The sequence below is a fragment of the Mercenaria mercenaria genome, chromosome 15 (assembly GCF_021730395.1).
Source record: "Mercenaria mercenaria strain notata chromosome 15, MADL_Memer_1, whole genome shotgun sequence".
NCBI lineage: Eukaryota > Metazoa > Mollusca > Bivalvia > Venerida > Veneridae > Mercenaria > Mercenaria mercenaria.
Genome location: NC_069375.1, coordinates 3,381,561 through 3,393,624, shown reverse-complemented (window position 1 = coordinate 3,393,624; position 12,064 = coordinate 3,381,561). Strand labels below are relative to the sequence as shown.

Sequence of the window (12,064 nt, the reverse complement as noted above, 5' to 3'; positions counted from 1 at the left end):
TAATACCTTTAAAATCATCATAATTTACGGCATTACATACTTTTATCAATTCTTACAAAGTGTTACTATCGCATGTGACAATTGCATGCATAAGACATATTTTCACACTAACATATTTCATATTAAATTCATCTATATACATCTCTCTGCTTATTTTGTGGCCATGCTGTATATTAATATTTTAATTCAAATATGATATATATTATTTGTACATTCATATCTGGATTACAAATCAAGAATGGGATGGGCCGGGTCAAGATGAAATAGGGTTAGGACTGATGGGAAGGAACTGGACTACAAAGGACACAGATTTCCACCCCCACAGAAAATATCAATTCCAATGATTAAATTTTTTTTATGTTCTTTCTTCACTTTAAATACTACAAATAAACACAGTCACTTTTTTCACACACATTCTTCATACTTTTCTGGGGGAAATCCAGTACTGCTTCTTTGGCTTGCCTTGACACTTGACACCATTTTCCTGCTTCAACTTGCAGCTCAAACTGAAGAAAAAATGAACTGGTATAAGTACTGTAAATAAGCATGGCAACAAGAAATATAAATTACTCCTGTAATTCTGCATATATGTACCAAGTAGAATAACATATTACCTTTCAAACAATTCTTTTTCCAGACTTTTCAAAATATCGTTGGAGTGTAACTTCTGAAAACTGTACAAGTGTGGTTCCAGATTGAATAACTATTCCACTTCAGATAATAAACTATTTATAATAATATTAAGAATGTCTCTAAAAATTCATGTTTTCAACCTTTTCTATCATATACATACATCTACTTATAAAGAAGTGTACTATTAACACTTCATGTAACGTGTGAATATAGAATTGTCAATTGGATGAATAAGACATGATTTCACACATCTTTTCTCTGCTTATTTTTTGGCCATGCTCCTAATTAATATTTTAATTCAAGTATGCTATATTATGTATTATTTATACAATCATATCTGGGTAACCAATCAGAAATGGGATGGGCAGGGTCAAGTTGGAATTGGATAGGATGAATCGGAATAAATGGTATAGACAGGACAGAGATTCCCACCCCCACAAAAGTATCAATTCTAATAATTAACATTTTTAATTATGTTACTTTTTATAATATTTAGATGATCTTTCCTTGCTTCATATTAAATCCTTTCTATTGCACTTTTATATTCCTTTGCTGCTTCATAAAGTCCAATCAATCGCTGACTATACAAATGAATGGGACATTGTCAGTTGTCATTGGCAGTCTATTGACCTTTTCTATCATATAATTTATACATTTTTACAAAGAAATGTATTTTTACCGCTTCCAATCAAGTTTAACTATAGCAAAATTTAATGTTCATTGCATTAATAAGACATATTTTCACATGAACAATTATTTCATATTGAATTCATTTATACAAATCCATACTCTGCTTATTTTGTTCCCATGCTCAACACAAGAGTGGTTCCAGATTCAATAATTATTCCATTTAAGATAATAGACTGAATCCGTAACAATATTATAAACATCTCCCAAAAACTCATGCTTTCAACCTTTTCTATCATACACATATATTTACTTACAAAGAAGTGTACTTTTATCAATTCTTATAAAGTGTTACTATTGTATGTGTCAACTGCACTTGCATAAGACATATTTTCATACTTACATATTTCATATTAAATTCATCTATACACATCTCTCTGCTTATTTTGTGGTCATGCTATATATTAATATTTTAATTCAAATATGATATATATTATTTGTACATTCATATCTGGATTACAAATCAGGAATGGGATGAACCGAGTCAAGATGAAATGGGGTTAGGACTGATGGGAAGGAACTGGACTACAAAGGACACAGATTCCCACCCCCACAAAAAGTATCAATTCCAATGATTATAATATTTATGTTCTTTCTTCACTTTAAATACTACAAATGAACACAGTCACTTTTTTCACAGACATTCTTCATACTTTTCTGGGGGAAATCCAGTACTGCTTCTTTGACTTGCCTTGACACCATTTTCCTGCTTCAACTTGCAGCTCAAACTGAAGAAAAAATGAACTGGTATAAGTACTGTAAATAAGCATGGCAACAAGAAATACAAATTACTTCTGTAATTCTGCATATATGTACCAAGTAGAATAACATATTACCTTTCAAACAATTTCCAGACTTTTCAAAATATTGTTGGAGTGTAACTTCTGAAAACTGTACAAGTATGGTTCCAAATTTAATAATTATTCCACTTCAGATAATAGTTTCTATCTATAATAAATTATGAATGTCTTGAAAAATAGGTTTTTTTCAACCTTTTCTATCATATACATACATCTACTTATAAAGAAGTGTATTATTAACACTTTATATAATGTGTGACTATAGAAAGTGTCAATTGGATGAATAAGACATGATTTCACACTAACATATTTCATATTAAATTGATTTATACACATCTTTTCTCTGCTTATTTTTTGGCCATGCTCCACATTAATATTTTAGTTCAAGTATGCTATATTATGTATTATTCATACAATCATATCTGGGTAACCAATCAGGAATGGGATGGGCAGGGTTAAGTTGGAATAGGATAGGATGAATTGGAATAAATGGTGTAGACAGGACAGAGATTCCCACCCCAACAAAAGTATCAATTCTAAAAATTAACATTTTTCTGTTATTTCTTCACTTTAAACACTATAAATGAATACAGTCACTTCTATGGGTCACATTAACATCAGAATATCCTCTCTTCATTCTGAGAAAATCCAGTCCGTCCACTGCACTTAAATAAAATTCAAGTCGACAGCACTTTGATGTTTCTTCCTTTCTCCATAATAAAATTGAATCAATTGCACTTTAACGTTCCTTTCATATGTTCTTTCTTTTCTTCCTGAGAAAATCCAGTCAATCAGAATTGATGTTGTTTCTTCCTGCCCGATACCACATAAATCATAACATTGATGTCTCTTCCTTTCTTCATAAAGTCCTGTCCACTGCACTTTGATATTCATTTCTTGCTTCATAATATAATTCAGTCAAATGAATTTTGATATTCTTTTCTTGATTCATAATAAAATTCAGTCCACTGCATTTGATATCCCATTCTTGCTTCATAATAAAATCCAGTTAACTGCATAATGATGCTCTTTCTTGCAAAGTGATACAAGTTCGTTCTTTTGCTGCCTTAAACTTTTTATGTTCTTTCTTCACTTTAAACACTACAAATGAACACAGTCACTTTTTTCACAAACATTCTTCATACTTTTCTGGGGAAAATCCAGTACTGCTTCTTTGGCCTGCCTTGACACTTGACACCATTTTCCTGCTTCAACTTGCAGCTCAAACTGAAGAAAAAATGAACTGGTATAAGTACTGTAAATAAGCATGGCAACAAGAAATATAAATTACTCCTGTAATTCTGCATATATGTACCAAACAGAAAAATATTACCTTTCTTATTCAAGATTTTTCAAAATAACGCGAGAGTGCAACTTCCAAAACAGCTGTACAAGCGTGGTTCCAGATTTAATAATTATTCCACTTCAGATAATACACTGTATCCAAAATAATATGAAAGTCCCGAGAAATTTATGTTTTTCTATCATATACATACATCTACTTATAAAGAAGTGTACTTACACTACTTCATATAAAGTGTGAATATAGAAAGTGTCAATTGCATGAATAAGACATTTTCACACTAACATATTTCATATTAAATTGATTTATACACATCTTTTCTTTGTTTTGTGGCCATGCTCTATATTTATATTTTAATTCAAATATGCTATATTATATATTATTTGTACAATCATATCTGGCTAACCAATCAGTGATGGGATGGGCAGGGTCAGGATGAAATAAGATAGGATGAGTGGGAAGAAATGGTATACACAGGACAGAGATTCCCACCCCCACAAAAGTATCAATTCCAATAATTAACATTTTTATGTTATTTTTTCACTTTTAAGGCTACAAATGAATACAGTCACTTTTATGGGTCACATTAACATTCAGATATCCTCTCTTCACTCTGAGAAAATCCAGTTTGTCCACTGCACTTAAATAAAATCCAAGTTGATTGTATTTCAATGTTTCTTCCTTGCTCCATAATAAAATTGAATTAATTGCACTTTTATGTTCCTTCCTTATGTTCTTTCTTTTCTTCCTGAGAAAATCCAGTCAATTAGAATTGATGTTGTTTCTTCCTGTCCTGAAACAATTTAATTCATAACACTTTGATAATCCTTCCTTGCTTTATGTTAAATCCAGTTAATTGCACTTTGATATTCCTCTACTGCTTCATAATAAAGTCAAATCGATCGCCGACTGTACATATGAACGGGACATAAAGTCAGTTGTCATTGGCAGTCTTAATATGGAAGAAATGCAAATCCTCACAATCCCCGATTCCATCTCTCAAAACACAGAGGAACAACCATCATCTTAACATTGCCGGCACAATGTTGCAGACCAGTCGCTCCAAAAAACGCCACAATCTAGCGGACATATAGACACCGGATTGTCCTCGAAGGCAACGTTAGCATGTCTCAATCAATAGTAAAGGAATCTGTCAGGGCTTTGCACCTGTAGCAAAAAGCAACTCTGCCAATATTTTGAAGCAACATCTTCTCCCAAGTAGTCTCCAGTCCATTGCACTTTGACGTCTCTTCCTTTCTTCATAATAAAATTCCATTCACTGTACTTTGATGTTCCTTTTCCTGTGTCATAATTCAATCCAGTCCTCTGCACTTTAATATTCATTGCTTGATTCATAATAAAATCCTGTCCACTGCACTTTGATGTCCCTTTCTTGCTGCATAATAAATTCCAGTTCACTGCATAATAATGCTCTTTCGTACAAAGTGATATAATCTATTTAAGTTCAATGGTCTTCTTTTGCTGTCAAACTTTTTTTGTTCTTTCTTCACTTTAAACACTACAAATGAACACAGTCACTTTTTTCACAGACTTTCTTCATACTTTTCTAGGGAAAATCCAGTACTGCTTCTTTGGCTTGCCTTGACACTTGACACCATTTTCCTGCTTCACCTTGCAGCTCAAACTGAATGAAAATGAACTGGTATAAGTACTGTAAGTAAGCATGGCAACAAGAAATATAAATTACTCTTGAAATTCAGCAAATATGTAAGAAAGAGAAAAACATAATTACCTTTAAAAATAATTCTTTTCAAAATATCGCGAGAGTGTAACTTCCGAAAAAAAGCTGTACAAGCTTGGTTCCAGATTTAATAATTATTCCACTTCAGATAATAGACTCTATCCATAATAATATTATGAATGTCTCGAAAAATTCAAGTTTTCAACCTTTTTTATCATATACATACATTTGCTTATAAAGAAGTGTACTTTTACCACTTCATATAGTGTGAATATAGAAAGTGTCAATTGCATGAATAAGACATGATTTCATACCAACATATTTCATATTAAATTGATTTATACACATCTTTTCTCTGTTTATTTTGTGGCCATGCTCTACATTTATATTTTAATTCAAATATGCTATATCATATATTATTTGTACAATCATATCTGGTTAACCAATCAGGGATGGGATGGGTAGGGTCAGGATGAAATATTAGGTAGGATGAATGGGAAGAAATGGTATACACAGGACAGAGATTCCCACCCCCACAAAAAGTATCAATTCCAATGATTAATATTTTTATGTTATTTCTTCACTTTAAACACTATAAATGAATACAGTCACTTTCATGGGTCACATTAACATCAGAATATCCTCTCTTCATTCTTAGAAAATCCGGTCCGTCCACTGCACTTAAATAAAATCCAAGCCGATTGCACTTTGATGTTTCTTCCTTGAAGGTACCGTTAGCATGTCTCAATAAATAGTAAAGAAATCTGTCAGGGCTTTGCACCTGTAGCAAAAAGCAACTCTACCAATCTTTTGAAGCAACATCTTCTCCCCAGTAGTCTCCAGTCCATTGCACTTTGATGTCCCTTCCTTGCATTTCATAATAAAATTCCATTTACTGCACTTTGATGTTCCTTTTCTCGATTCATAATTAAATCCAGTCCACTGAATTGTTAATATTCTTTCTTCCTTCTTAAAAAAATCTCGTCCACTGCACTCTGATGTCCCTTTTTTGGCTTCACAATAAATTCTTGTCCACTGTTCTTTGATGTCCCTTTCCTGCTCATGACAAAATTTAGTTAACTGCCTATTGATGCTCTTTCTTGCCACCTGCAATGGTCACAATAAATCATTACATTTAATACTACAAACAAGAACATGCACAAACTTTTTTTTTTGTATTTTTTGTAAAAACAACAATCACACTACACACACTACCATACAAAACAAGCACACATGACTTTTCACACATTCTTCTTTTCACTCCTGGAAAAAAACCAGTACCGTGCAAAGAAGATAGTTACCATAAATACTAATTTTGCAGGGTCCTGGAAATTGCTGGGTCCTGGGACAATCCAGTACTGCATGCAATGTTTGCCATTATTAACAAAGCCTCCTTGGCTAATTTAGTATTGTCTTTTAAGTATTCATAGTACACATAATGTTACTGGTAACATATAACACAAGCTTTCAAACTCCACATACACAAACAACATACACATACAACAACAACAATCACACCACACACACTACCAACAAAACAAGCACACGACTTTTCACACATTCTTCTTTTCACTCCTGGAAAAAAACCAGTACCGTGCATAGAAGATAGTTACCATAAATACTAATTTTGCAGGGTCCTGGAAATTGCTGGGTCCTGGGACAATCCAGTACTGCATGCAATGTTTGCCATTATTAACAAAGCCTCCTTGGCTAATTTAGTATTGTCTTTTAAGTATTTATAGTACACATAGTGTTACTGGTAACATATTAACACATGCTTTCAAACTCCATATACACAAACAACATACACATACAACAACAACAATCACACCACTTAACTAAGAAATGGTTTCAAAGAACTGGCAAGAAATCTGACTGTTTAGTATACATTTAACACCTTGAATAAATGTAGTTTGGGCATGATTTACAGATAGATATGATAATGTTTGATGATAATGATGATGAGTAATGATAAATGATAAGGATAATGATGATAAGAATGATGATAAAACAGACGAAGATGAGGAGGAGGAGGAGGTGGAGAAGGAAGTGGAGGAGGAGGATGATAATGACTGATGATGGTGATAAGCAGTGATGCCAATTCTGTTTCCTTGGAAAATCCACATACACCGGTGGGTTTGCCCAACTCCCCTCCTAAGACCCTGACAACTATCAGCAAACTTTTAAAATGCTGACAAATGGCATGGGGCAAAGGAGGGAAGGGGGGATTGGGACTAACCAACAAGTGTCTGCAGAAAAATCAAGTACTGATGACTAAACAGATGATGATGATGAATAGAGAAGAGGATGATGAATAGAGATGATGGTAATGACTAGATGATGATGACGATGAATAGATGATGACTAGATGAAGATGATGATGATGAATAGAGAAGATGATGATGAATAGAGATGATGGTGATGACTAGATGATGATGACGATGAATAGATGATGACTAGATGATGATGATGATAGACGATGATGATGATGAATAGAGATAATGATGATGATGATAAGTAGATGATGATGAATGGATGAGGATGAATGGATGATGATAATGAGTAGATGATGATAAATGGATGATGATGATGAAGATTGGATGATGATTGGATATATGATGATGATTGATGGACATGAATGATAAGCAGTGATGCCAGTTTCCTTGGAAAATCCACATTCACCGGTGGGTTTGCCCAACTCCCCTCCTAAGACCCTGACAACTATCGGCAAACTTTTAGTCTTTTAAAATAAACTGAGAAATGGTTGTGATTATAAAACATGCTATATTCAAATTTATTATTATTAGTAGTAGTATTTGGTTATCAGAGATGAGCTGTCATCTTCAGTCATGTTCTGCAAGAGCTAAGCAGACTAAGGTGTTGGTCTACAGGCATGTTTCTTTGTCATGGCCACAGATTCACTTCCAGTCAATCTAATTTCTCTTTTAAGAGAAAAAAGACGGCCCGCAACAGCAAGGAAACAGCAGCCATGACCAGAAAAATGCCCCCAAAAACCATCACATAAGCCTACTCGACCAATGCAGAATATGATGGAAAATAAGAGTACATCTTTGATCATGTTCTAAATCTTGATGCTGACAAATGGCATGGGGCAGAGGAGGGAAGGGGGGATTGGGACTAACCAACAAGTGTCTGTAGAAAAATCAAGTACTGATGACTAAACAGATGATGATAGATAGATAGAGAAGACGAAGATGAATAGAGATGATGGTGATGAATAGATGATGATGACGATGAATATATGATGACTAGATGATGATGATGATGACAGACGATGATAATGATGAATAGAGATGATGATAAATGGATGAGGATGAATGGATGATGATAATGATGAACAGATGATGATGCTGAATAGATGATGATGATAATGAGTAGATGATGATAAATGGATGATGATGAGGAAGATTGGATGATGATTAGATATATGATGATGATTGATGGACATGAATGATAAGCAGTGATGCCAGTTTCCTTGGAAAATCCACATTCACCGGTGGGTTCGCCCAACTCCCCTCCTAAGACCCTGACAACTATCGGCAAACTTTTAGTCTTTTAAAATAAACTGAGAAATGGTTGTGATTATAAAACATGCTATATTCAAATTTATTATTACTAGTAGTAGTATTTGGTTATCAGAGATGAGCTGTCATCTTCAGTCATGTTCTGCAAGAGCTAAGCAGACTAAGGTGTTGGTCTACAGGCATGTTTCTTTGTCATGGCCACAGATTCACTTCCAGTCAATCTAATTTCTCTTTTAAGAGAAAAAAGACAGCCCCCAACAGCAAGGAAACAGCAGCCATGACCAGAAAAATGCAAACAAACCATCACATAAGCCTACTCGACCAATGCAGAATATGATGGAAAATAAGAGTACATCTTTGGTCATGTTCTAAATCTTGATGCTGACAAATGGCATGAGGCAGAGGAGGGGAGTGGGGGATTGGGACTAACCAACAAGTGTCTGTAGAAAAATCAAGTACTGATGACTAAACAGATGATGATAGATAGATAGAGAAGACGAAGATGAATAGAGATGATGGTGATGAATAGATGATGATGACGATGAATATATGATGACTAGATGATGATGATGATGACAGACGATGATAATGATGAATAGAGATGATGATAAATGGATGAGGATGAATGGATGATGATAATGATGAACAGATGATGATGCTGGATAGATGATGATGATAATGAGTAGATGATGATAAATGGATGATGATGATGAAGACTGGATGATGATGATGAATGGATGATGAAAATGAAGGCTGGATGATGATGATGAATAGATGACAATGATGAATGGATGAGGATAATGATGAATGGATGATTATAATGATGAATGGATGATGACGAACAGATGATGATAATGTATGATGATGAAGTAGCTTAATGTTAAAGTATACTAAACACCCTTATTTCTGTCATGTTCTCCTCAACCACAAGAAGGGAGGAGGTGTGAGGCCATTGGCTAATCATAGGACTTAACCCCCCTGCCCCAAATAATCTGCATAGGCACATGAGGTCGACGGGGCCTAGCTGACCTGCGTGGGACAAAAACCTGTACATCTAACTCTGGCCTACCCTCAGGATTAACCTCTAATCCCTGAACCACCCCTCCCAGAGACTCCCTGTCTCTGGTGTTCCCTGGGAATACCTGGGATACCTGTGGCACAAAAGGATCGGGCACCTCTACCTCTGGGACAAAAAGAGGTGGGAGAGGCACCTCTACCTCAGGTACAAAAGGGAAAGGATCCACCTGGGGTACAGGACCCACCTCATGCTCCACAGGATGGCCACCCTGAGGAGCCCCTTCCCCAATACCTTCGACGTCAGCGGCGGGCGTATCCTCTGGGATTACCGCAACATCTACAACAGGGCGGACGGGGTCCTGGCTAGCGAAGGGAGTCACCTCAGTAGACAGCTCCTCCGTCACAGCCAAAGCAACGACCTCATCACTACCGGGAGGTAGTGCCCTCATAGCCTCAGTCACCTCAGTACCTGAAAGTAGAAAAAATACGTAATAAGAAAAAAGCAGCCTTGATTTTGTACACAATGCTCTAGTCATAAATTTAATCCTGAAACTTATAAAACTGTTGTAACAAGACTTTCAAATCCATCATCTCTTAAATATCACATAATGATAAGCCTTCAGAGCACACATTTTTAATAGCAGTAAAACTCTTCAGCAACAAAAAACAACATCACCTTAAACAATATACATGTAAATAATGCCACATTTTTACAATCTTGAAACATTGTACATACTAAACAGGTAATACCTGGTTATTGATATGGAATACAATGCCATTAAAATCACTAGCAGCAACCACAACCAATTCCACATTTTTATCTTCCTAAGAATATTCTCACTTTAAAATTGATAGCAACATGTAAATTATCAGAAATTTTGTTTAAGTATCATCATCAGCATCAACCACCGAAAGTTAGCAGTAGTAACTGCATCATCATCAGCAGCAGCAGCATTAAAATTTCTAAGAATAATCTTGATATTAAATTGACAATCATTATGTGTAGTAAATTATTTAGCATTGTGACTTTGTTTCTATCATGAACATCTTGATCATCATTTTCACCTTTTCAGACCAGTGACAATAACAGTTGAATAACAAGCAAATTCGATGAATTGGTATCCCCCTCCGAAAGGGTTTGTGGTGAGGAATGGCAAAAAGATATATCCGGCAAAAAGTTAAGGATGTTAATAAGAAGCAAATAATTTCATTAGTCAAAATCAATTTAACAGAAAACAAATGTTTAATTAAAGAGTACACATAAATGTATGATACTTTGATCCGACTAAAGAATTTATTTTGAATGGGATATGCTTACTGTAATAAGCTTAGCTTTTAAAAATTAAATGCAGTTCATTGAAATGTGAGCTTGAAGTTTAACTGGAATGAAATATTGTCTTTGGTGGTTTGGCACCAGGTGTTGCTGTTTTACATGTACATTTGAACTTAAAAGATCAGATGTCCTTAAGAGAACACAGATAAGATATCTTGAACATGGCTGAGGGCAAGGTTTGTGCAGTCACAACTTAACATGTTGAAGGTTTGAACATTTAAAAAAAAAAAAAAGGAATGGAAATATATATATCTATATAAAGATATATGTATATATTTATTTTTTTAGGGGGTGGGGGTGCAGGGGAACGGGAGAGGAAACAAAATTTCAGATGCTGATTATAAATATTGATTGAAAATTAAAAATGAGAAAAAAAAAAGGTAAAAGGGTGAAGTTGGAGGGGGGGGGGGGGGGGGGCAGAGGATGCATGATCAGTGGTGGGCATGACTGGGTGGAGAAGTGAGGTGGGGGAATAGTACAACTTGGAAGGTTTGAAAAAAATCTAAAATAAATGAAAAAAAAAAAAAAAAAATTGGGAGTGGGGGGGGGGGGGGTGTGACCAAGGCAAGTGGGTGACCAGGTGTGGGTGCGCAACTTCACATGTTTATAATAAATGTTCACAGAAAAGAATGAAAGAAATTTAATGAAATTCTGCCAAATGGTAAGTTTGTTATGTACAAATATGTGGATTTTTAGACAATTAAAGGGCAATAACTCTGAAGTTACAAAAAGAAATCCGTACAAAATTGTCTGTGCACAACCACATTATAGTGCTCTAAATTCTGTTAAAGTTTCATAGTTCTAGGTCAAATATATCAAAAGTTATGATGCAGAAATTGGCATATCTATAGATCTATAGTACCCTATATAGTTAACACTAGAAACTTCTAAGGGCCATAACCCTGGTGTTACTTGGGCAATCTGTCTGAAACTTGATGGGCCCCATAACCTCATAGTGGTGAACATGTATATGAAGTTTGTTTGAAAAAAATCAAAAATAAGGAATGAATTTTTTTTTGGGGGGGGGGGGGGTCGGGGGATAGG

The 12,064-nt window shown here is 34.9% G+C and overlaps 1 protein-coding gene across 4 annotated transcripts in view; it reads right to left on the bottom strand.

The window, feature by feature from the left end:
- Positions 1–43: 43 nt before the first annotated feature.
- The window catches only part of LOC123545042 (uncharacterized), a 58,332-nt gene continuing 46,311 nt past the window's right edge, over positions 44–12,064 (bottom strand). For 2 of the 4 annotated variants that reach the window (XM_053524404.1, XM_053524405.1), the window contains exon 2: positions 8,184–10,156. In XM_053524404.1, the coding sequence (XP_053380379.1) occupies positions 9,627–10,136 (510 nt within the window). In that variant the 5' untranslated portion in view covers positions 10,137–10,156 and the 3' untranslated portion in view covers positions 8,184–9,626. Of the gene's footprint in view, positions 507–1,973; positions 2,049–3,265; positions 3,348–4,553; positions 6,233–8,183; positions 10,157–12,064 lie in introns of those variants that run through there. The other 2 variants (XM_053524407.1, XM_053524406.1) reach the window with 2 other exon arrangements.